This window comes from Nannobrachium achirus, assembly GCF_963921795.1.
Source record: "Nannobrachium achirus genome assembly, chromosome: 9".
NCBI classification, from domain to species: Eukaryota; Metazoa; Chordata; class Actinopteri; order Myctophiformes; family Myctophidae; genus Nannobrachium; species Nannobrachium achirus.
The window spans coordinates 56,710,603-56,737,909 of NC_137818.1; the positions used below are offsets into that span (position 1 = coordinate 56,710,603).

At 44.1% G+C, this 27,307-nt stretch overlaps 1 protein-coding gene across 1 annotated transcript in view; it reads left to right on the forward strand.

Moving 5' to 3' along the window:
* The window catches only part of LOC308291709 (nuclear receptor coactivator 3-like), a 129,506-nt gene that overhangs the window by 60,238 nt on the left and 41,961 nt on the right, over nucleotides 1-27,307 (forward strand). Inside the window, exons 3-4 of the mRNA XM_080733832.1 lie at nucleotides 18,217-18,324; nucleotides 19,558-19,718. Coding sequence (XP_080589958.1) covers nucleotides 18,233-18,324; nucleotides 19,558-19,718 — 253 coding nt within the window. The 5' untranslated portion in view covers nucleotides 18,217-18,232. The remainder of the gene's footprint in view (nucleotides 1-18,216; nucleotides 18,325-19,557; nucleotides 19,719-27,307) is intronic.

A 27,307-nucleotide genomic window follows, 5' to 3' on the forward strand; every position in this document is an offset into this window, starting at 1 on the left:
TCCGTCATCTGTCTCTCAGTTTTTTGTCTTTACCCAGTCATAAGTTTAGTTTTTTGTTTGTTTGTGACTCATGTTGTGGGGATTTTATTCATCATCTATCCTCATTATCCAGACTATAGGTTTGATGCATTTACAATTAGTTGACGTCATGCTCTTTTATTAACCATTTACACACAGGGTTCTCTACTAGTGCAGGTCCACTCCTTTTTTTTTCTTCTTTTTTTTTTTACCTCTACACCAAATCACTTTGCTAAAAAATAGCTAATCTACAAGCACACACCCCTTTTGAGATGCTGCAGCAGAGAATGCCAGAAAATATCTGATCTACAAGCACACATTTTCACTACGATCCCCCTGGTTCCCATTGTTATGTTTTGTGTTGAAATCCCCATAGGGGAATCTTGGATCACGTCATATAAGAACTGTGTTCCAAAAATAAACCAGTGATCAGGGTATTTCTGTCAGGGGGGAGACTCTCCATCGTTTATGATATTCATTCATATTTGATATAGCCTATTTCCGGAAGAAATAATATTAATTCTGCCTTAAAAGTGGGGAAACTACACTTCCGGGACACCTCGGGGTCTGAAATCACTGTTCCTATACTAGCCGTGTCCATCCATGGGAAATGTAGTCCTTGGGTTTTGTTTGACTTGTTTCTAGCAGTTATTGTGTTACTCTTTGTGTACATTTGTACATTTCCACCTTCAGTCGATGCTTCGTATCCGTATGAGTAAAATCAATGCAAACTTTTGTAACTCAAATCTTTGCTTCTGGAGGTCCCTGGAACAACATATTTTGAGATGGGGGTCTGCTGCCAAATACATGTCATTTTGGGGGTCCTTGACATGAAAAGGTTTGATAATCATTCATTTAGATGAAGGATTCAGAAGACATAGAATCGGGTCAAAATATTCAAAGACTATGCAAAAACTTTTCAAAACGGCAGCCGGAATGAGGATCAGCATCTCTAAATCTGAGGCCATGGTTCTCAGCAGGAAACTGATGGATTCTTCTTCTACATCAAATCTGTTTGCCTAAAATAGGCGATCTATCTTGCATCGCATCATGTTGTTGTGAGCTTGTGGAAGGGCTATTTTTCGCCGTTCAACTCGGAAAAGCAAGGGTTCAAGTTCATTTGTAATGAGGCCCATTTCATTGTGAGACTGTGCGTCCGTACCGAGAGGCCAGCGGGTACAGAGCACGCTTTCATAACCCCTGTGCGTGTTTGTGTTGCCGTTTTGACTCTGGAAAGTGAAAGAAAACCACTCTGAGCAAAGTCCTCCTTGCGAAAGTTCTGGCTAGGTAAACACGGTGTGGTGTCAGGCAGCACACACACACAAACACACACGCGCACACACGGATCATGTTCAAGGTGCACTCGCACTCACACACTGAGACGCAGTGCTTTGTCCCTGTCATTTCTTTCTGGTTTGAATAGACTACCGGCTGAATAAAGGATTTCACACACTTCTGCCGCACAGGGAAAAGTCGATGTATTTTCATATGGTCACTGTCAGGTGGAAAACTTGTACGTTCAGTTCCTTTTTAGGAAACTGAATGAATAAACAAATACATTGATGAATAGATAACAATCTGTGTTCGAATGGATCCAATGTACGTATTATTTAGCCATAAGCCCTTGTTAATATTTTTCATTCGTTCAATATTTATACAACTCACAGACTTACTTTCAAAACTGCTCTACAAGCTCACAACGCGACACAACCACAAGTGTAACAGGTTTGAATTGTGTCTCATCCATCAAGTGGTTTGTCGTTCAGCACTTCATGTTTGGTTGTAAGATAGGCTACCGTTTGAGTTTCATGCATCCTTTCACCACATTACCATAGGTCTGTAGGCTCTTCCCTTACACCCTCCAGCTGAATCCCAATTTAGCGTCATATTAAATAGCATCAGTTGGTGCTGGGTGCAACTTCAAGTTCACTGTGGTCTACGACATCCACTGCTTGCTGTGCAAAATATTACGAAAATATTCTCCTCTTGATCCTAACTTGATAGTCCCAGCTTTGAGCCGTGCATTGCATCATTTTTACTCCGCTGTTTGCTATCTCACCATCACAGTTTAGTTTGTGAATAACAAATTAGTTTAGTTTGTGAATCACAAACTAAACAACGGATCACAAAGTGTGCATAATAGGCCAAGGAGGATACAACGTTCTCAGACGAAAACGAAATCAATTTCCAGGTACATTTCTGGTGCCTGTGTCATTCTGGCACGAGCATTGGGGACAGACATCCGGTTGCATCACCGTTGGAACCGTTTACCATTACAAAACCTAGGGTTCTCCGACTTTTTAATTTCAAGGACCACCATAATACAATAAGAGTGTACAAATGGAACCTATTTGAGCTGTTGCACACTCTAAGAGTTATAGACGCGAAGTGAGTCCCCCTGGACCTCACTTTGAGAACCACTACAATAATATGTAACAGCAACACTGCAGGTGTTGCCAATTCTTGGCCATCTGGACTGTGATGTACATCGGACCAGTTACCCATATATGGAGACCCCTGGTACCCATGTATGGAGATCCATGTATTGTATATAGTATGTCCTTTTTATGCCCATACATGGAGATCCCTGGCTGGTTCCCTGAACCATCATATAGATATGGGTTGTCTTCCTCCATATATGGGCATTCCCATATGAAGTCCAGTTAGATATGGGCTTAATATTGATGACATCAGGGATCTCCATACAATATATGGGCATAAAAGGGATTCGGTTAGGGTGGTTCTCATGACATCACAACATACAATATCTTTTATGCCCATACATGGAGATCCCTATCTGAACCAGCCACACAGATATGGGCCATGGCTTGGCCATCTGGCCAGTGATATATATCGATGACATCAGGGATCTTCATACATGGGCATGAAAGGGTATTCTGGGGAATACCCATATATGGACTTAAACTTTTACATAGGTGATGTCACCTGTGATATCACCTGTCATGTCACAGTGATGTGTCAGGGGAACCACAGTGTCAGGCGTGAACTTCAGAGATACGTGGACGGGACAAGATGTGCCAGACAGTGACATCAGAGCATGATGTCAGAGCGGCAAACCCCTAGACTGTAAACATTTGTACACGTCTACACGGACAAGCTGTGACGTTTCTCATGGTAAACTTGCGACCTACGGTTGCAAAAACAGGAACCCTTAAGGAATCGCGCCGATAACACATTAATTAATCTGCCTCTGCCATGGTTTTTCAGTGTTTTTACCTTATTTTCACCAGCTCCATGAACGCCCCATGTGTCCATACTGTATGCAAACAGAAGCTCCCGGTCGTGGCAGACGATGGTCTTTTTGTTCACCCAGAAAAGAAAGATTATAACCATGATCATCCGTGCTTTAGTTATGGTCTGTAGAAAAAGGCTTGTTTTGAACAAAATTGCCATCTTGGAGAAGAATCCGAGAGATATACATTTTTCTGAATTCCATAACATTTGTCTGAGGGCAGAAAGGAGGATTTCCGGCTGATGTCATTCCCGGATGCATCATGGGAATTGGAGTCTTTGCAATATAACAATGAAAACACCAAATGACGGAGAGCACCGTCAGTGGCGGCCATTGTGTTTAGAGGGAGCTGTTAAGGAGCTGGAATCGTTCAAATCCTAATAAATCCCAACCCTAAACGGTGTGACATGTTTTGTTCAACACTTGGCGCTCAAAGCATATCGTCGTTGTCGGGTGGAAACCTCGTATCTCCAAGTTTCAAATGTGTATTGTTCTTTCGCAAAGTAAAGCCCTGCTTCATCGTACAAGGCCGTCGCACAAAAGAAGTGAAAACAGCCGATCTACAAGCACACAACGCCTCGCGGACATACAAGGTTTTCACCCGATAGCGACGATGCGTTGGGCCTCAAGGCTCCTTCTCTTCCTGCCCAGTCATCCATCATCACCTTCACTCCATCCTCATTGGTCCGTCTGTCTGTCTCACTCTCTTTACTTCTATTACACATTCCCCTCCTCGTCCACAGCCCACTCCACCCCAGTAAGGTCATGCTTGTAAACAGCAGCCTAATGGTCTCAGACACACAAACACCATCAGTCATGGCTGTGGCGCCTCTTCCGTCCGTTCACCTTAAATCATTGATGCTCTTTTTCTCAGCAAACGAGGCAAATTCACAAAGAATGGATCGTGCTACTGGCACTTTGAATTCGATCGGTCCCGTTATTTGCCGCATTCGTTAACCACGCTACCCCCAGCGTCCCTGTATATTCTGGGGAGGACATTTGGACAAAAACAACAGATGTACAACAAGCTGACGACGCGTTGTGAGCATAATGGTTAATTATATTAGAGCTAAGCGACTCAAACGTGGAAGTTGACCTGATTATCATTATTTGACGTGGCCTGCGCAGCCGCACTGACGTCCGCTACGTTCCCGAACGCGATCCAGAGACCACATCACCCCAGTCCTCCACAACCTTCTCCTCCTTTACTGGCTCCGAGTAAAACACAGAATTTTACTTCAAAATACGAATCACTAATAATAATGCAATTTACAATTTAGGCATTTAGCAGACGCTCTTAAAGGAGCAGTTAACCCCCAAAATGAAACATTTCTATTGATTAGTCATGCCATGGAGACTTCAGTTCTATATATATATACTGTATGTGTATGTATATATGTATATATGTATGTATGTATGTATGTATGTATGTATGTATGTATATGTATTTGTATTTGTCACAATCCTAAGACAAAAAATGTATTATAGTAAATTTACCCCTATTGATTCTGGATGGGGACCCATATGCATGGGCCTGGATGGGGACCCAAATAAGGCCCTGGATGGGGACCCAAATGCATTTGGGTCAGAATCAATGGGGGTACATTTAGGGTCAAGGGTCAAGTAAATTTACCCCAATTGATTCTCACCCAAATGCATTTGGGACGCAAATACAAGGCCCTTGTATTTGGGTCCCCATCCATTGCCATGCATTTGGGTCCCCAACTCCCCATTCAGAATCAATCGGGGTAAATTTTCTATAATCCATTTTTGAGCGGTGGTAAACCGCTCCTAAGAGTGGCTGTGCGTGTGTCTGTAGCCTTTTTCCTCAGCGTTTTGCCATAGCAAAATGTGTGTACGTAGCATCATGTTTGTCTAGTGATGTCATATGTTGTATGTCTGTAGCCTTTTTCCTGTAGCCTTTTTCCTTTTTCTTGTGTGTAGCCTGTATTACATCACCAATTACATCCTAAACCTATATCCTAGTCTGAAGACGTTATGCAAGCACGACCACCGCTCACTTCACATTGGGTGTTATTTTTTGTCTTAGGAATGTGACAAATACAACAAAATATAATTGAACTAGAATTGAGTCTTCATGGCATGACTAATCAATAGAAGAAAAAAAACATTTTGGGGGTGAACTACTCCTTTAATCCAGAGCGACTTACTACTGTAGGCCTACAATAAGCAAGGACTGCACAAGGTAATCCATCAATACATCATATGCATAGAAATAGTTATCTAAAAAACATAGGTAGACCCAGAACCTATTCAGTGAAATCAATACAAATCTAAAGTAACAATGAAAACATGAAGAATCTGTACATCGAAGATATACAGTAGGCCTACACACTAAATCTTCGATGTACAGTACGATAGGATGCCAAGGTGAATTTGTATAGCACCTTTCATGACATGAAATGCAGCTCAAAGCGCTTTACAGAGCAAAAATGAAATGAAGTGATTTATAGAAAAAGTACAAATGATTAACAATAAAGCAGAAAGTAAAGAAAGGTAAAAACATAAATAATCACTACATACAGCCTCCATATACCTTCCTCCATATATGAAGTCCTGTTAGATATGGGCTTAATATTGATGACATCAGGGATCTCCATATATGGGCATAAAAGGGATTCTGTTAGTGTGGTTCCCCTGACATCACAGTGATGTCAGAGCGTGATGTCAGAGCTGGCAAACCCATAGACCGTAAAAAAGCGCACACGTCCAGACACATCCAGACGGAGACATGATGTGCCTTTTCTCTAAACTGCGACCTTCGGTCGCAATTACGCATGTTGGGACGCCAATGACTTATCCACATCTTGTGATTTTCCCAATGCTACCCAAGGACACCTTGATGGAGGAAACGCCACAACATTAGGGATTTAATTTGGACCAAAACTGTCACCTGAGTTTCAACATTCGATATAGTGATTAAGCGTTACATAAGTAAGTAAGCCTTGCCAAGCCCTGAGGCCCATAGGGCAGGAGGAGCCTATCTCCTGTTTCTGTAGCGTGAGGCAGCTTGATGTACAAGTACACCCCCTGGACATGATGCTAGTATGTCACAGGGACTTAACCCCAATCCAACCGTTATGTGTGAGACCAAAAAACGTGTAGTCTTAAGGCTACTTAAGAATGTCAGAGCAGTTCAGGAGTTGCATGCACATCCAAACATAAATTTGGATCTGGATAACAAGGGACAAAATGCAAAGAGGAATACGCTCACACAGCTCTTCAAAGCTCTCCCAATGACTTTAGATGTAGAGAATCGTGTGAATTATTTTATGTCCTACTCCTCCTAATGTCCTAACACATATAGTGGCATTCATCATTTATTTATCTTCTGAATTAAAGATGGAAAATTTGCGTGTTTGAAAACGTGTGGGAATGGTGTTAAACTGATTTGCTACTTAGACCTGAAACTTCCTAATCTTTGTGTAAAAACAATAGTCTAACCTCAATTGAACAAATAAAAAACTGTTTACAATAGCCTTCGAGACCATCAGGCTTTTGATTATAACCATATAAACAGTATCATGCTCACACTCACTGCGTCAGAATGCACAGTGTGAAAAAGGGCAGCTACACAGGCCAGCTGAACTCAGTAAAAATCAGCTGTTTGGCAAGGGAGAGCATCTATGATCAGCCTATCCTAGCTGGATTGCCCAACTAGTCAACCAGTTGCAGCCCATGTGGCAATTACTGTAGGCACTCTCGTTGTAAAGCTTATGTTCTACGCCAATCAGAACGAGAGCGTGTCGATATTGCGACATAGCATCTGTTTGACGGTCCATTCTTTCAACACGGGTGAATGTTAACCTGGTGAAATGCTAACCTGCCGGCGCGGGTGAGTAGCTAACCTGCCAACGCGGGCGCATGTTAACTTCTATGCCTAAACCTAACCTCAGTAACCGTGACGCGGGTGAGGAGCTAACCTGCCGACGCGGGTTGTCGAAAGAATGACCCATCGAAAGAGCGAGATTTCCCCATCAGAACACCTGTGTTGGTCCTCAACATGGCTGGTGTACTAGGACTACAAATGCAGAATAGTGCTTATATGCGTGCTGAAAGGCAGTTGGATGCTTGGACACGGCGTGCTGAAATGTACTGTACAGTACACATCATAAAGTATGACATGCAAATAAGAGATATTGCAGATTACCGTTTAGTTGATCCAAACTTCGGCTCACGAGAACACCTGGCATGGCGATTCCTTCACCTGGATACTAATACTGGCTGGAGTGGCTGCTGTCTGATTGATCACAGGAAAGTACTGCATTTTATTATAAATGCGCTTCAGTCACCACAGACTCTCTGAAGACTCTAACAACTTCCACTCTTCTAGCTCAGGTGTTTTGGGAATTTGACTTTTCTTTTGTACTGAGGCTCTTCTGCATAGAAAGGGGGGTATTTTGCACCAATGTTACCTCATTAAGAGGGGCGCATTTCACCTGTTGCAGGTGCTCAAGTATTGGATGATAAGATTTAGTTAGTGCCTGCAAAAGATTATTAAACAATTATTTTGTGACTCGACCCTCAGTTAGGCCATCTCCATGTTGGTACCGTACCTGGAGGAAATCTTGCTCTTTCGATGTGTCATTCTTTCGACAACCAGCGTCGGCAGGTTAGTTACTCACCCGTGCCATGGTTACTGAGGTTAGGGTTTGGGTTAGGTTTAGGCATAGAGGTTAACATTCACCCGCGTCGAAAGAATGAACCGTCAAGCAGATGCTATTCACAATATCGACCTGAATAGGAGGACATCTCACCTCGCCCCTCCTATGACCCTACCCTGCATGCTTGCTCACTCAACCTGTCTGTTTTATCTACTCCTCTCTACCTCTCTCTTTCTGTCTTTCAGCATCTCCTGCATTAATTCCAAGTCACTAAACTAGCCCAAGCGCAGAGCTTAATGAAGTCGTATTTGTAACGCATCGCAATATATGGTATTCTATCTTGGTCTTTATCTCATGCGGAGTGAGATTGAATGGATAAGCCGCTTAGGTGCTGATGACATTGCTGCCTCTGGTCTTCAAGCCTACCTTTATGATTTTTATGTGGGGACCAAGAAGTGAGCATTGATTACCTTCCCCTCCCTGTGGGCTACCGGTCCCTGGGGTTCGCTGGCAGGTTCTGCCGCACTGTAGCTAGGGATGGGACGATATGAAAATGTCACATCACGATTATTGTGACAAAAGAAATCGCGATTTACGATATTATCGCGATAATCAAAATCCAGCTTGTAGATCGGCTATTTTTTGGGCATTTGACATTTGATAAATAGTGAAAAAAAAGACTGTATCAAGTACGTATATAAGAACCTTTTACCAATTATAGAGGCTTTAAGTGGTACTTAAACCCTCGGCAAATAAAAGGTGAATTGATCCCAGTGCATGACGTAGCACGATATCACGATAAATGAAATCTCCACGTTACGATTATCGTGTTTTTTTATCCCGATAAACGATAATAACGCGTATCGTCCCATCCCAAACTGTAGCTGAAGAGTATGCAGCTCGAGCCCAGGAGATTCCACAGAGTCGGTAAACCTGGGCGAGTCGCATATAACTCTGTTAAATCCCGTTTTCAGGAGCGAATGCTAATGGCGAGGCAGCACGACGACGCCAGGGGTTTTAACCTTGAGCGTAGGCTCAGCCCCGAACGCATACCCAGAGGGATCACTGATACTGTAGGTTAACATGACCCGCCCCTCAAGGGAGGCTTGATGTGCATCTGTACAGTATGATGTGCGTGCGTGCTTGCGTGCTTGCTTGCGTGCACGTGCGTGCAGGGGTGTCACACTAAATTCTGGGCCCTGGGTACAAGGATTATTATGGTGTGCTTTAACTATTGAAAAATAGCAGATATACAAGCTCACAGCGCGGCACCGAGTGCTGCGCTGCGAGCTTGTAGATCTGCTATTTTTGAAAAATCGTGAACACTTAAGTCTTTGAATATTTCAAATCCCTCAGAAGTTTCTATGTCAGTGATTTTCATGTGAAGGACCCCCAAAATGATATGCATTTGGCCACGTATCCCCATCTCAAAATAATTAGTTCCAGGGACTCCCCAGAAGCAAATTTTGAGTTGCAAATGTTTGCTTAAAAAATAGATTTGCACACATTTTCACGATAGCAGATATATCTGCTATTTTTCAATAGCTAAAGTAAAACACAATTCCAGGCCCCTCCACCTTGGGCCCTAGTAACTCAGATCCACTCCCCCCCCCCCCCCCCCCCCACACACTTGTGACGCCCCTGCGTGCGTGAGAATGTGAGTGCACATGCACATACCCTTATGTGTCAGTAAAAGAACGGAAGCCCCCCCCCCCCCCCCCCCCACGGCTTGATGAGCAAGGAGCTTTATTCTCCGCTAGCTTCCAGATCCGTGCTATCAGAGTTATCCGTGAGAGGGGCGGAGCGTCACGTGTCTAGTACTTACCACTCTGATTAACTGCCTGGCACTGTATTCATGCCTTGTAGCCATCATTAACTATACATATGATGCCATCTATATAGTCTTTAATGAGAACATGAGGGCACATACTGTAGGTAGCGAGTGCATGAATAAATGATTGTCAGGAGAGGCAGACAGGTACATGATGGAAATGCCATGTCACTTTAAAGTCATGCCGTGCGACTGTTTCAAATGAAGAAGTTATCTTTTGTGGGGAACAGAACCAGCCAAGACAGAAAGGCGAAGTGAAATGCTACACTTTGCTATAGTAATGCTCAGGGCTGTCACGATTATGATATTTTACACGACGATTAATTGTCACTCAAATAATCGCGATTAACGATTTAATTGTGTATTTGTCGTTGACAATTACATTTCTGTTTGGCTTTTAGGCTTTGAAGTTGCACATGGTAGATATGACACATAACCTAAATATACAAATAAATGACTGACATATTTGACAACTTTATACTTAAAAAAGAACATTGATAGTGGAAATATCTGCAAGCGTTGTGAGCTTGTAAATCTGCTATTTCCACCACTTTTTTAAAGTGTTTGAAACTATATGAACATTTCTCAACATGGAAACGATTATGACGATTATACAAAATAATTGTGATTACCTCAAATAATTGCGATTAGATGATTATGTAATAATTATGACAGCCCTAGTAATGCTTTCCAAAATTTCCTCGGCGCTAGGACACAGCAACATTCGTTTTGGAGCAGTCCTTCCGCGGTTTTGTTATTTCCTGAAATCTGGGAATCGCGTTTCTAATGGCCATATACAGACGTCGCAACGACAACACCGCTACCAGAGTTGCCTCCAAAAGACTACTAAAATGAATGTTACACAGTAAAGGTCTTTGAACACTGCTGCGTTTTTTGGGCCGAATATCGGCACGAATTTTGGAGCAGGTAAATAAATAAATCTACCTCACGTTATGTCAATCGCGTTTGCACACTGCCGACCGTTATTTCTTCCGTATTCATTATTTTCGAACCCTGGTAGATCTTTTTCCCGATTTAGCAGCTGTCGCCACTGGGTTCCTGCTTTCTCTGTCTTCTCTCTCCCCTTTACCTGAAAAAAAAATGTTTTTGCAGATTTCGGATTTACAAAACGCAATGAAAAAACGCACCTTAAGACTTTAAAGGTGTATTCAGTGATAATGAAAGTGGCCGGGGGTCATCTTCTCCCTTACTGGCCTTACAGCGTGGAAATGTTTAGTTTTTTATAGATTTTTTACACCAATATAATGTTCTCGTTTTGATCATTAGACCCAATCACTGAATATCGGTAGGCCTACGTCTCCAGCTTCAGGATATCTATGAAACTGATTTACTACGAGACTGTGGCATTTTATGAGTTCAGTAGTTTACAATCAAGGCATTTAGCAGACGTTCTTAATTCAGAGCAACTGTGGTTCTCAAAACCTTTATTTTGACCATCATAACTAAACATCATAACATAACTACGGCCATACTCTACCCTGATTGGTCGAGGACTGGCTGGCCACCTCTGAAAACCAAATCTAGCTATGCTCGTAACCCGGGCCATGGTGGAAGTCCTTATATGGTCAGCACACATTCTAATGAGGAGAATGAATGGAAAATGTACCAATTGTATTTTTATTTGAATGAAATACAATCACTGAATATACCTTTAACATGTTGTTCGATTAGATTAGATTTTCTATGTGCTATCACATAAATGTAATCAATCAGTCAATCAATGAATCAATACTTGACTGTATGGCATGTGGAATAGATTGGTCTCATGGTCATTTTCCAGCATTACTGTGACTAGCTCACTTTTCTGCCTGTACAAAATGTATAGATTAACACTGAGGATTTGACGATCTAGTGCCGCACAATGTATTGCATTTTTATCGTCGTCGTTATATGAATCTCCACAATAAACACATCGCAGAGGGCTGAGATATCAAAGAGGCCCGGGATTCAGACAGCAGAAGAATATACCGCTTTCACAAACTTGACAGACATAATATCATATCTGATGGGAGCAGATATGAATGCTTGTTGTTGGTAGCACTGATACGGGGCATGGCTCCGTTCAAATATTACTTTCTGTTTTTATCTCTCGCAGAGCGCCGCCGTTCATCAGCGTCCGTTACAATTGGGCAGATGGGGGCGAATTAAACGAATACCTGGGAACTTACATGGGAGATTACTCATGCACTCATCGGGCACAAACGGACAGATACATCAATGACAACTCCTGTGTCATGTGTGATATGTTGTGTTGAAACACAAAATAACAGAGAGACAGAGTTGACTTCTTTACGATCGACGCTTGTATTGCAGCCAGAGAGACATTTGAAATTGTACGCTTTTGTTACATACTCACATCGCCGTCTCGGTATCACACCCAGGGGCGTTGCACCAAATTCTGGGCCCTGGGTACAAGGATTCACTCACATTTTGTGCTTTAACTATTGAAAAATAGCAGATATACAAGCTGCGAGCTTGTAGATCTGCTATTTTTAAAAAATTGGGAAAAAGTCTTTGAATATTTCAAATCTCTCTTTTTTTTTTTTTAAACCTTTGTTTTTATATCAGGTGGTTCTCAAACCTTTTCATGTGAAGGACCTCCAAAATTATATGAATTTGGCCACAGACCCCCATCTCAAAATATTGAGCTCCAGGGACGCAAGCAAAATCTTGAGTTACAAATGTTCGCTTAAAAAATTCATATATTCAAAGATTTGCACAGATTTTCACGACTTTTCAAAAATGGAAGATCTACAAGCTCGCAGCGCGGCACTCGGTGCCACGCTGTGAGCTTGTATATCTGCTATTCTAGCTAAAGTATAAAATAATTCCAGGCCCTGGAATTTTCCAGGTCACTTGGGCCCTAGTAACTCAGTCCCACTTTCCGACCCTTATAACGCCCCTGATCACAGCCATCACACATGTTCTCGATATAATACGGCCCTACCTCAAACCCTCCTCTCCTCTCATCTCCGCTGCTATATTGTGCCCACCACCAAAGACCCCGCTTGCTGCCTCTATGCCACCAGTCCCCCCCCCCCCCCCCCCCCCCCACTGCCTGTGGCGTGTAATTGACTTTTCTCCCCTGCACTGGAAAAAGCGGGCAGCCCGCGCCGGCAGGCTGGAGGTGACCCATTTCCCTGGGGCATTCAGCAGCCCTCCTAATCAACCATTCTCTGGGGCCGCCTCATTCACTCTGCAATTAGAGCACTCTCCTTTGAGAACTCCATCAATAGGCGGGCAGACGGGCGGGCAGGCAGGCAGGCAGGCATACATGCATGGAGGCAGGCAGGCAGGCAGGCAGGCAGGCAGGCAAGCGGGCGGCCAGGATAGATCAATAGAGTAGGGAAGGCAGAGAGAGTTTTCGCTCAAACGAACACTTTTTTTCCTTTTTAGCTCTTCAAGTTCTGATCCCTCCCATGTCTCTCTCTCTCTCTCTCCTCCATCTTCTCCTCCCCGTCTCCCCGGTGGCAGGTTTCATCAGACGACAGCGGGGCTGGAGGTTGGCGTTATAAGATGAGCGACAGGCAGACAGTTCAGACAGTTAGACAGACGACGCGGCGAGATAGGCGGGTAAGCGGAGGTAACGAATGAGACAAATTGAGGGACCGGACAGAAAGACAGACAGACAGACGGATAGACAGTACTGCACGGCACTCAAGGGAGAGATTAACCCATTTAGGCCTAGAATTAGTGGATGCTTTAACCAGTGAAAAATAGCAGATATACAAGCTCACAGCGCGGCACCGAGTACCGCGCTGTGAGCTTGTAGATCTGCTATTTTTTGGAAAAAGTCATGCAAATGTGTGCAAATCTTTGAATATATGTATTTTCAAAGCAAACATTTGTAACTCAAATTTTGCTTCTGGGGGGTCCCTGGAACTAAATATTTTGAGGGGGTCCGTGGCCAAATAAATATCATTTTGGGGGTCCCTCACATGAAAAGGTTTGAGAACCACTGACATAGTAGTCTCTCAAGAACAGACTAACTGAGCTCCAGTTCAAGTGAAAAGGACCTTTTCTTTGACGATGGCTGGCCAGATTGCTGACATAGAAACATAGGTTTTTCAAAAAACCTTAGAAGGATTCAAAAGACACTTATAGAATCGGGTCAAAATTCTAATTTTCACGATTTTTCAAAAATAGCAGATCTACAAGCTCGCAGCGCGGCACTCGGTGCCGTGCTGTGAGCTTGTATATCTGCTATTTTTCAATAGTTAAAGCATAAAATAATGATAGACAATACTGTGTACCCGTTCTGAATGGGTTTTAAAAGAGTGATTTGAAAGAAAGTGTGAGTTTGCGTGGGATGGAAGTGAGAGGAACGGCGTGTGTCTTCCTCCTGAGCGAAGCGTCTTCATGCGTGGAGCTTCTGGAGTTGGTATTCATGAGTATTCCCCATTGTTGTCTTGGATGGGAATACACTCGTGGCTCCCCTCTTCCTCACTCTCTCTCCGAGCCAAAAAGAAATGAAAGCTAGCTCCATATTGATTCTGGCTCGGTGAGAAAGGTACATTCTACCGCCCCGTGCGTGCGTGCGTGCGTGCGCGCTCTCATGCTTTCAATCAGACGGGAGAACGTTGGGGAAACAACACAGAGCGCGCGTGCGCGACAAGAGGATTAAAATATGCCGTCGTTGTCGGGTGGAAACCTTGTATGTCCAAAACCGTTTGTTTTGTATTTGTCATTTTCTAAAATGAATTAAACTAGTGAAAACAGCCGATCTACAAGCACACAACGCCTCGCGCCGCGAGGCGTTGTGTGCTTGTAGATCAGCTGTTTTCACTAGTGTTAGTGAAAAGTATTAGTGCGACGGCCTTGTATGATGAAGCAGGGCTTTACTTTGCGAAAATTGTACAAATGTGAAACTTGGAGACACACACACACACACACACACACACACACACACACACACACACACACACACACACACACACACGCACGCAACCGTAAAGAGAGAAAGCAATCAGGTATATTTCATGGTTTGTTTCTAATCTGTCAAGGAGATGTGGGAGAGACGTTGATGCCTGGGTGATTAAATAACGGTGGCTGCCGAGGCGGGCGGGCGGGCGGCGTCCGTTTGGCCTGATTTGCGATGCAGAAGAGGCAAGCGGCAGCGGTCTCTCTCTGGTCAGAGGATAACCATGTAATCAATGCAAAGAAAACACTGCACTGGCTGTGAAGGTTAAGAGGAATACTACTCATCTCTCCCCCCGTGTGTGTGTGCGTGTGCGTGTGTGCGTGTGCGTGTGTGTGTGTGCGTGCGCGTGTGTGCGCGCACACGCGCGTACTGTCAGGGGCGTCACAAGGGGGGGAACAGTGGGACTGAGTTACCAGGGCCCAAGGTGGAGGGACCTATTTTATGCTTTAGCTATTGAAAAATAGCAGATCACAGTGCGGCACTGAGCTTGTAGATCTACTATTTTTGAAAAAGTCGTGAAAACGTGTGCAAGTCTTTGAATAGATGTAATTTTTAAGCGAACATTTGTAACTCAAATTTTGCTTCTGGGGGGGTCCCTGGAACTAAATATTTTGAGATGGGGGTCCATGGCTAAATACACATGATATTGTGGGTCCTTCACATGAAAAGGCTTGAGCACCACTGACATAGAAACATAGGTTTTTCAAAAAAAGGATTTGAAATATTCAAAGACGTGCACAAATGTTCACGATTTTTCAAAAATAAGCAGCGCGGCACTCGGTCAGTCTCGGTGCCACGCTGCGAGCTTGTATATCTGCTATTTTTCAATAGTTAAGGCACAAAATGTGAGCCCAGGGCCCAGGATTTGGTGCGACACCCCTGCACATACAACCTCACATTGGACCATGTGTGTTCCTCCCTTCCTTCCCCTCCCCCTTCTTTCTCACACCTTTATCTCTCTGTTTCTTCTCCGCTCCCTCCTTTTTGCTTTCTCCCTCTCTCTCCCTCCCCCTACCTTCTATTCGCTCTGATTCCCCCATCACTCCCCCCCCCCCCCCCCCACACTTCCCCCGTCGTTTTCCTTCCCTCTCACCTGCATTCTCTCTCTCTCTCTCTCTACTAGGGATGGGTCGATATGAACATTTCATATCACGATTATTGTGACAAAAGAAATCGCGATATACGATATCATCGCGATAATCATAATACATTATCCTGGGGCGGAACATTTGCCAAAAAATAGCAGATCTACAAGCTCTCAACGCGTCGCAAACGCGACGCGTTGTGAGCTTGTAGATCGGCTATTTTTTGGCAAAGACATTTGGTAGAGAGTGAAAAAAAGACTGTATCAAGTACGTATATTCTAAGTACCTTTTACCAATTATAGAAGGTTTAAGTGGTAACGGATATGCAGCTCGGCAAATAAAGGATGAATTGATCCCAGTGCATGACGGAGGATGATATCACGATAAATTAAATCTCCACGATAAGATTTTCGTGTTTTTTATCATGATGAACGATAATATCGCGTATCGTCCCATCCCTACTCTCTGCATGCTCTCTACCGTTGTCTATTGTCTTGTTCACTCGCTCACCTTTATTTTCTTCCCATTCTCCCCCCTCCCTTGCAGATCTATCTCCCCATAACTCCCTCCCTCCCCCTTCCTCCACCCGTCCTCCCTCCCTCCCCCGTCGTTTTGTCTCCCTCTCTCCTTCTCTGATGACGAGCTTTATTGGCAGATTTGGCACCGAAGTTTAGAAACGGTATTGCCAAGGTGATTAGGCATAAACAGCTGTAATCTAAAATAAGTACACAATATCGTCATTTTCGGGTGGAAACCTTGTATCTCCAGGTTTCAAATGTGTACGTTCTTTCGCAAAGCAAAGCCCTGCTTCATCATACAAGGCCGTCGCACAATAGTAGTGAAAACAGCAGATCTACAAGCACAAGTGCTTGTAGATCGTCTGTTTTCACTAGTTTAAATCATTTTTAAAATGATAAATACAAAACAAACGGTTTTGGACATACAAGGTTTTTACCCAACAACGACGATATAATGCAACAATAAAATGATAGCTCTCTCTCTCTCTCTCCCTCCCTCCCTCCCTCTCTCTCTCTCTCTCTCTCCCTCCCTCCCTCTCTCTCTCTCGCTCTCCCTCTCTCTCTTGCTCTCTCTCCCGCCCTCACCTTTCCCCAGTGTCAGCTGCTGTCACTGTGGCGAAAGAAAGTGACCAATCAGAACATGCTTCACAGCACCGGCTTCTGCCTCTCCTCTCCTCTCCTCTCCTCTCCTCTCCTCTCCTCTCCTCTCCTCTCCTCTCCTCTCCTCTCCTCTCCTCTCCTCTCCTCTCCTCTCCTCTCCTCTCCTCCCCTCCCCTCTGCCCTCTCATCTCCTCTCGTCCACCTTTAACAGCCCACTTCCTGTAGACAGAAAGTGATGCATTGTGGGAGGCAGGAGGCTGTCTAACAGGGTTACTTGTACGGCGTGGCTTACCGTCAGAGACACTGCTAATCCTGTGTGTGTGTGTGTGTGTGTGTGTGTGTGTGTGTGTCTGTGTGTGTGTGTGTGTGTGTGTGTGTGTGTGTGTGTGTCTGTGTGTCTGTGTGTGTGTGTGTGTGTGTGTGTGTGTGTGTCTGTGTCTGTGTCTGTGTCTGTGTCTGTGTCTGTGTGTGTGTGTGTGTGTGTGTGTGTGTGTGTGTGTGTGTGTGTGTCTGTGTGTGTCTGTGTCTGTGTCTGTGTCTGTGTCTGTGTCTGTGTCTGTGTCTGTGTCTGTGTGTGTGTGTGTGTGTGTGTGTGTGTGTGTGTGTGTGTGTCTGTGTGTGTGTGTGTGTGTCTGTGTGCCAGCAAACACATACAGTATATGCACACATACCCAACAAACACAATATCACATGCACGAGCCCTCTTTGTCAACCAAGGAGCTGGCAGCTGTGCGGTACATGCAGAATCCCAGTGAGTGTTGAGTAAAAGCAGCAACACAGAATTTATTTCAATGAATAAATAACAATTTTAACTAATCGCAACGTTATGGATTGCAGCGTTGCCACCAAAGACTGCACAAATGGAACACTTAAGGCAGGGGTCTTCAACTCGGGGTCCTCAGAGTTACTGCAGGGGGTCCTCCAAATCTTTGTGTGACTTTTTTCTCCTTTTTTATATTAACCACTTGAACCCTAGCGTCCATATTCTTTTAGCCGAAAATAGCCGATCTACAAGCTCACAACGCCTCGCAAAGAGGTTTGGTGTAGAGGGGAAAAAGAGCAGACTAAGTACAGAGTGAAAGGTCAAGTTTATTAAGTATTGACGGTTCAAGAGTAAAAATCTGAAAACACAGATTGACATGAGTCCAAAACACATTGATGATTGTGCTGTCAAACGATGAAACTATATGGAATCTCTGAAAAGGTTGTGGGGGCCCCTGCTTCATCTCTCTCTCAACTAAGGGGTCCTTGGCCTGAAAATGTTGAAGACCCCTGACTTAAGGATTGGATGTGTCAGCTTTATGGTCCTTGTCAACCCGTTGTGTTTTGTCTTTTTCCCTCCAGGTGCTGATATGTGTACATGATGAGTGGACTGGGGGACACATCCATGGACCCTCTGAGCTCTGAAAACCGTAAACGCAAGCTCTCCACTTGCGACACACCTGGCCTGGGGTGAGTACCATCGTGTGAAGAAGACTAAGAGGACCTTCATTTTTTTAATTAAAAGGTTATTTCATTGTGTTCCTATTTTATGTAATTTAATGTTGCATCAAGGAGGTCCTGTACGTCCATACATGAAATCCAGTGAAATCCATGCATGAACCAAAAGCTATCTGATCTCCACAATCATTAGGACAATAACATTAACCAGAAGCAGGGATGTGTGTTTTCAAGTTGAAGTGGCTTACATAGAAGAGGGGCTTGTCTGATCAAATGAGTATCAAATATCTAAATATATTGTATCAAGCTACTTTAAAACTGTCTGTGGTGCACACAAAAGTTAGGGTAGATGCAAAAATGACCCCAGCCGTGTTTTAAAGTTAAATCCCCCTTAACTCTTTAAAAGGCACTCTCTGAGTTTCAGACCCCAAGGGTCAATTTGGCTCATAACTATCAATCAGTCAGCTGATTGACTATATCACTGGGGGTCCCCGGACCCCACGTTGAGAACCACTCCCTGTAGAACACAACATTGTTTGAGTAAAAGTACAAGGCACGTGCACACATAGACATCAAAGGGGGCTTGAGCCCCTGCCCTTTTATCCGTCTGTAAAAAGTGCCCTTTCCAGACCATAAATGCAGTTTCTACCACTTTTTGTGGTCACATGTTCAGATACTGGATTCTGATTGGCTTAAAACAGTGGTAAATCAGTCAACAACCTTGAGTTGGCTCATGGACCCCGTCCACTGTTGTGTTGCAGTTGTAACATTTCCAAGATCAATGCAAGTTACAACTGTGTTTTCTCTCATTTATATGGTAGAAGTGGTAGAAAAGCAATTTACCATTCGAGGGTCGTGGGTTGTTGGCTGATTTACCACTGTTTCAGGGTTGTTTGGCACTCGGTTTCGCCTCGTGCCACAACCCTGAAACAGTGGTAAATCAGCCAACAACCCACTCCCTCTCATGGTAAATGGCTTACTTTTACTATGGTAAAAGAAATGCAAATGCCCTCCTTTCCATGCCATACCTGAAGGCGGCATTCAAGAGAATTGCCTTGTCCAAACTCTCCTGAACTTGAATGCAGGATCTTATGTTGAAAGAATTCCATGAAATTTTCGATATTTTCACCAAAAGGCCCTTTTAGACATTTAAGCCCCTGCCTCTCTAACATTCTCTGCACGTCCCTGGTAGAAGTACGCCGCGCGTCTCCTCATCTCCCACATGTTGTTGTCGTCCCTCTGAAGGTGTGAGAGGAGGCGGCGAGAGCAGGAGAGCAAGTACATCGAGGAGCTGGCTGAGCTGATCTCCGCCAACCTCAGTGACATCGACAGCTTCAACGTCAAGCCCGACAAGTGTGCCATCCTCAAGGAGACGGTGCGGCAGATCCGGCAGATCAAAGAGCAGGGTGAGTCGTAGCGTCAAAGGTCCTTTCTATGTCGATTAGAGATGCTCCGATTGCGATTTTCGGGGCCGATACCGATCACCGATCAACTGGAATCAGTATCTGCCGATACTCCCGATCACAGCGCCAAATCCATACATTCTTCTATTTATTGTGTTACTGTAGCAGCATTTATATATTTAACGATTCTTCTTACTAAACATTGACATTGTATATTAAGTATAAACATTAGGAGATTGCAGGCTGAGGTCCTTGTAGATCGGCAAAGCCGATACCGATCAAAACCGATAGAGGCATTATCGGCCGATCGCGATCACTCACCGATCAATCGGCACATCTCTAATGTCGATAAGATGAGGCCAATCCCATGCCCCAACAACTGTACTTAATGTTTTTATATTTAGTTTTTTATTGTTTGAAATGTAAACAGAACTGCGGTACAGAAAGAGATTTAGGTTAAATGGCTAACACAATAAAGTCCCCGAGACTTGTTTCCATTGTGGTCCAATTGTACTAAAGGAGTAGTTCACCACTTTTCAACCTGTCTTCATATAATAGGTCCTCACTAATGTTCATGATAAAATATCACAATTTTTTTCTACTCGGTCCAAGTCTCCTTGGAGAGCTGTGGGAAGTTCAGAATCCATCGTCTTGTGACATCATCATTTTCCCCCAAAAAATTAATCAATATTTTTGAAAAACATTTTTAGATTTTTATTATCGCGAGAACAGTGGCTTCCACTTTAAAATTGCAACTTTTCAGGAGTAGAAAGCCTGCAGTTTCTATAAGCTGGATTGGCAATCGATGATGTCACAAGACGATGGGTTTCTGACCTGCCCACAGCCCTCCTCTGAGAAAAATATTTTTGAGTGAGGACCAATTATATGAACATAGGTTGAAAAGTGGTGGAGTGCCCCTTAAGTATATAAATTCATCAACAGAGCAAAGAATATGAACACATTAATACATGACATTTTATCAACAAATGAAACTATATGAGAATACTGTATGACACCATCTTTTGATAGACGTTTTTGGAGCGGTGAAAGCGCTCCCAATCGACAGGTATGTCTGTGGCTGGCTGGCTATGTGGCTGGCTGGCTGGCTGGCTGGCTGGCTGGCTGGGTATGTCCGTAGCATGGCAATACCTTGAGTGGCCACACAAGTTAAAGGAGGGGCGCTGTTGTGCAGGCACAAACACACACACACACACACACACACACACACACACACACACACACACACACACACACACACACACACACACACAGATTCACCGCTCCACTTCGAACCGAGGTTTGATTTTTTTGTTCAGGCCAGTGATTCACATCCTTTTAATCAATGGTGTCAGAGCAGTAGAATGAGAATTCTCCCATATTTGTAGTCATTTTGGGGTACCAGATCGTGGGTGCTCCCTCTGGTGTTTATGGCTGTGGGGGTCACTCACTTTGTAGAAGTAGTTAAGACAGGTATGAGGGCACTGTCCCTCTGTGTATCTTAAATACCAGTCCCATTGATATTTGCTTAACCCTGTCATCTACCCTGAGCGTTGGGTGGGTGTAAGTGTGCCAGGTGGGTCATGGGCTTAAGGCCGAGTAGTAGTCGTCTCAGTTTGTTTTTGTAACCCTGAAGCTTAGTTTTTAGTGACGTTGAGGTTTAAGCATAATCAAACTGGCTTTGAATCAGGGGGCTCCAGCGATTAGGACATTTTACATGGCGATTAATTGTCACTCAAATAATTGCGATTAACGATTGAATTGTGTTTTTGTCTTTAAATTACATTTCTGTTTGGCTTGTAGGCTTTGAAGTTGCACATGGCAATCATGACACATAACCTAAATATACAAAGAAATGAAGGACATACCTCACATCTTTACACTTTAAAAAGAACATTAATAGTGGAGATAGCTGATCTACAAGCTCACAACACGTCGACTCGCGACGCGTTGTGAGCTTGTAGATCTGCTATTTCCACTATTTTTTAAATGTTTGAAAATATATGCACATTTTTCAACATGTAAACGATTATGACAATTATCACAAAATAATTGCGATTATGTCAAATAATTGCGATTATGTCAAATAATTGCGATTAGACGATTATCTAATCATTGCGACAGCCCTAGCTCCAGCTAGGGTACACACGCCTGATGATTCACACAGGTCTCCAACAAAGATAGCTTCCTCCTGATTTGTCTTGTCTGAAAGAAATCTTATTTTAGTGTTAGTGTTGTGGCTCTGTGAAGAATGCGTCCTACATTCTTGGGCGGATTCACACTGCGGTCTCGAGACCGGTCTCGAGGCTACTTGGCAGATGTTTAAACCGGTTTTGACAGTGTGAAGCGTGCGGTCTTCCTCAGAAACGGATAGCCTCGAAACCACCTCAAGAGGTAGTCTCGAGACTGCATTGTGCGACCTCGAGACCGGTGAGCCGCAGTGTGAAGCAACCGGCCTCAAAAACGGTATTGATGTTGAACGTGACCTCATATAATGTCGACGAGTCAGCCGTCGGCACAAATAAACACTGGGTAACAGTTGTCGACATGGCCATGGGATCAGCGACTTCATCTCACAGAGAGATTGCTTGCTTGTAGGACTGTCTTCTAAAATTCGTTTATATGTTTTATATCACCAGTTAGCCTACTACTGTGGTGCGCTGGACTGGTGTCATGTACTTCCAATTGGGAGAAGTAGCAATTGGCGAACAGTTATTTATTGTCTCGCACCAGCGCACTGAGGCAGGGGTGAAAGTGAGACGGGACGGCCAGAACCGGCGCTCCGTTAAAACATTCGGAACACGGGACTGTAATCTAGGCTGACCTAGGATCAGATTCAGGTCCGTTATTAGCCGCGAGGCAGCGACATGAAGTATGGCTGTAACTGTGAGATGATGGTTATGCTGCTCTGGGATCAGATTTACAGCGGGAGGGGGGGGGGGGCTTGGTGCGTGCGTGCATGCATGTGTGTGCGCTGTCGCCCGTGGGGAAAGAAAAGCGGAAAGAGAAAGCACTAGCCTACAAGTTAAACCATGAACTGTTAAACCATGAAAACAAACCGAAAATGACTTACCGCTGTTGATAGAAAATAGCCTAAAAGTATTCCTTTATCCCTGACTTTTGTTTCGATGTTATAGATTCCTTGGCACTGCTTGTGCACTGCTGTGCCTGCTTGACGTGCCATTAATGTGAATATTAAGCCACAAGCGTTTCAGCCATGTTGATTATTAAATAATTAAAATAATAACGTGCGCTGCGCTGCATGTCTCGCTCATCATTCTGCACGTTTATGCGCCTGGAAAATAGCAGATCTACAAGCTCACAACGCGTCGCGGATGCAAGGTCAGTGTGAGCTTGTAGATCAGCGACACAGGTCAATTGATATGCAAATAGGCTTGTTTGTCTTGTCGAGGTGTGGGGGGTGCGAGACCCAAGACCACTGCAACAATGTTCCACACTGCGCTGTCGCGCGTCATTGAATTGTTACACCAACTTTCGTGCCTGAATTTATTGGCAACCACCATCAGCAATGTCGCATAGTTGATGACACTATGTGCATACCGCCACCTATAGGACCGGGCTGTATAGTGCTAGTGATCTCCAGGGAGGCCAGAAGGTCTGCCAATGTGAATGCTGGCCAGCGTGAACCAGCAACCGGTTTCAGAATCAGTTCTAATCAAACGGATTGCAGTGTGAATCCGCCCATTCTTTCACTGACAATGGGGCAAAGGAATCGGTCATGATCTGTGGTCGTTCTCCTTTGGAATTGACTGACTCACTCACGTCCTACTTCTGCTCTCCTAAACCCACAACAGACAGAAACTTGAACAAAAAAATACTTGACTGCATCGCCTCCCAAAAAGAACAGGTTTAGAACTCATGTCATGGCTATGCAAGGTGTATGGATGACACCTTGTTTGTTTTGTCGAGGATGCAACGTGTAGTATAAACTAGTAAGACGCCTCAAGGCGCCAATTCTTGGCCAGTGATATATATCGGACCAGTTACCCATATATGGAGATCCATGTACTGTATGTAGTACATCCCTTTTATGCCCATACATGGAGATCCTTGTCTGAACCAGCCGCACAGATATGGGCTGTCTTCTTCCATATATGGGCATTCCCACATGGAGTCCTGTTAGATATGAGCTTATTATTGATGACATCAGGGATCTCCATATATGGGCATAAAAGGGATTCTGTTAGAGTTGTTCCCATGACATCACAGCATACAATATCATTTATGCCCATACATACACAGATATGAGCCATGCCTTGGCCATCTGGCCAGTATCGATCAGGGATCTTCATATATGGGCATAAAAGGGATTCTGGGGAATACCCATAATATGGACTTTTACATAGGTGATGTCACCTGTGATCACCTGTGATGTCACAGCGATGTGTCTGTCAAGTTAACCAACCCATAGACTGTAAAAATGTGTACACACACGGAGACAAGCTGTGACATTTCTCATGGTAAACTGCAACCTTCGGTCGCAATTAAACTAAACATTACAACGAAGGTAATCATTTGATGATTGGAATGTGCAAGGGAACATCTGTGAAATAAACATTTGGAAGATCCATAATGATCTTGTATACAAAAAGCCTTGTTATTGCCCATACACAGATTGTTGTACCTGGAGGCAGTCCACAGAGCCTCCGTGACTCCCTGTCAATCTCAAAGACACCGGATTTCTTTTGAGGGCAAAAAAAAAAAAGCATAATAATAAATATTCACCAACACTGCAACAACTTTGGTTGTGAATTGACAGACGTGAGAGATTATCTTGTACAGTATATACTGTATTGCTGTTACCAGCACAGTCTTACGGACAGTGTCACAGCAACATTTCGCCGCTTGTACCTGTAAGAGCGAGTGACGAATAAACCCTCTTGATCCTTGATAGAATAATTGCTATGAAAATAATGGATGGTTGCAGCCCTGGTGCTACTACAGTATAGGAGCCTGTGGAGTCCAGAGAGAGAGGCAGAGCAGGGTGGGGGTGGAGTGGAGTGGTGTGGTGTGGTGTGGTGGTGCAGCTGTGGTCCAGCTGGGAGTCGGCTCCACCCAACCCTTTACGCAACATGTGACTCCTCTCAGAGTCCAGGTGCAAGGACGAATCACTCATTCATCTCCCCGCAATTTCACAGCCTCGACTGTTTATGTTTGGGGAGGGAAACATTGGCAGCGCATGTCACCTAGTCCCTTCGTGCGTGCTCGTGTGTACGTGTGCCTGTGTGCGTGCGTGCACGTGCACGCCCAACAAGCACGCACAGCTGTACGCTGGCCCGGCCTCGACATGGTCTGTTTAACCGAGGCGTGCAGGTAATCACTCGCCCGTCCATTTAGCTGGATTGCCAAATTATTAGATTGATTACAGCCGCTGCTGTCATAGCCCTGTCCTCTTTTGTGAATTGGTCTCTTCTTGCCACCAGTGAAGAATGTGGTCTTCAGTTTAAAATGCCCAATTGGGGGTGTTGATCACCATTACTGATTCCTGAGCGCGGCACGGCTGCAGCTCACCGCTCCAAGAGATGGGTCAAAGGCGGAGAACGAATTTCAAATTACAGCAATATATCTGACAAATAAAGATTATATTAATTCAGCTTGGGTTCTGCCAGTGCAGACTGTACAACCCAAGCGACCACCACGGACTAAAACTTTTCAGATGACTAAAACATGACTAATATAGGCCTGGGCCACAGGGTAGTGGTCCAGGCACCTAGGCTGGTAGTCCGACCTGACAGCGTGTCGTGGGTTTGAGTCCCGATCCCGACGACCTTTGCTGCGTGTCACCCCCCATCTCTCTCCCCTTTTCCTGTCAACCTACTGTATAACTATCAATAAAGGCAGAAAAAGCCCCCCAAAAAGCCTAAAACATGACTAATATAACATCGTCGGGTGGAAACCTCGTATCTCCAAGTTTCAATGTGTTTCATGCGTACGTTCTTTCGCAAAGCAAAGCCCTGCTTCATCAAACAAGGCCGTCGCACAAAAGTAAAAAAAAAAAACAGCAGATCTACAAGGTGCGAGGCGTTGTGTGCTTGTAGAGCGGCTGTTTTCACTAGTTTAAATCATTTTTTAAATAAAAAATGCGGATTTTAAAATGAAAAATGCGGATTTGGACATAGAAAGTTTTCACCCGACATCGACGATAACTAAATTACATTTTATTCAAAAGACTACGACTAGACCAGGGCAGGGGTGGGCAACTTTGATGATGGCGAGAGCCGCTATATTTCCACCTTCACTCCAGAGGGCCACATTGCATATTGCTACTTCCTACTTTGTCATTCTAGTATCTCATACAAAAGAAGCAAAAATAGCAGATCTACAAGCTCAAAACGCGATGCGTTTTGAGCTTGTAGATCGGCTATTTTTGCTTCTTTTGAATTGGAATCCTGAATTATTTTTTGTAATTTTTTTAATTGGAATCCTGAAATGTAACATTTTGATTTAATTTCAAACACATTTAGTTATATATTCATGTTGACTCTATGAACCTAAATACAAATACCTACATTGGACATACATTTTTTTTTACATTTTAATACTACTATACTAGTCATTAAAGGGGTATTTCGGTCAAAAACGACTTTCCTACCTTTCAAATGATGATTCGGGAAGCTTCTGGGTTGATCCAGGTGTTGTTTGACCCATAGCAGCATTTTGTTCCATTTTCGATTTTCTCCCCTGCACCCCACGGCTCCAAAACGGCACCTTTTGGGTCGTTCCGTAATCCGGTTATTATTCTCGCTCAAAATTCACTTTTCTCGCTCGATCTCAGTCCCTCATACTGTTGTTAGCATATCCGAGCTACACCAGCTCCTGGTCGCCGCCATGTTTGTTTACAAAAAGCTCAACTCTGAACTCAGGCCAACTAGAGAAACACTGGGAAATCCCGTTTTGTATCGCGTGATCGGATTTCCCAGTGTTTCTCTAGTTGGCCTGAGTTCAGAGTTGAGCTTTTTGTAAACAAACATGGCGGCGACCAGGAGCTGGTGTAGCTCGGATATGCTAACAACAGTATGAGGGACTGATACCGAGCGAGAAAAGTGAATTTTGAGCGAGAATAATAACCGGATTACGGAACGACCCAAAATGTGCCGTTTTGGAGCCGTGGGGTGCAGGGGAGAAAATCGAAAATGGAACAAAATGCTGCTATGGGTCAAACAACACCTGGATCAACCCAGAAGCTTCCCGAATCATCATTTGAAAGGTAGGAAAGTCGTTTTTGACCGAAATACCCCTTTAACACATCGGGTGCCCAGAATTATTCGACGTTTAATTTGCTGGTGCCCATGGCAACCCGCCATTTTACCTACCTTCGAAGTACTGGCGAGAAAAGTAATCCGAGTAAATGTAATCCAAGTATGTCCTGTTTATTTCGCGAAAATCTTTTCTTTCAGTCAGGACCGTTTTTTTATCAATTCTAAGCCACAGTGTTTGTGTTACGGCCGGTAGAAGAGGCTGAAAAAAAAGAAAAAAGGAAGAGAATCCGGAGAAAACAGCATTTTGTGCAGCCGCTAAACAGGAAGTCAACGAGACAGACAGCACGTCCGGGTGACGTAATTTCGCGCTGCATG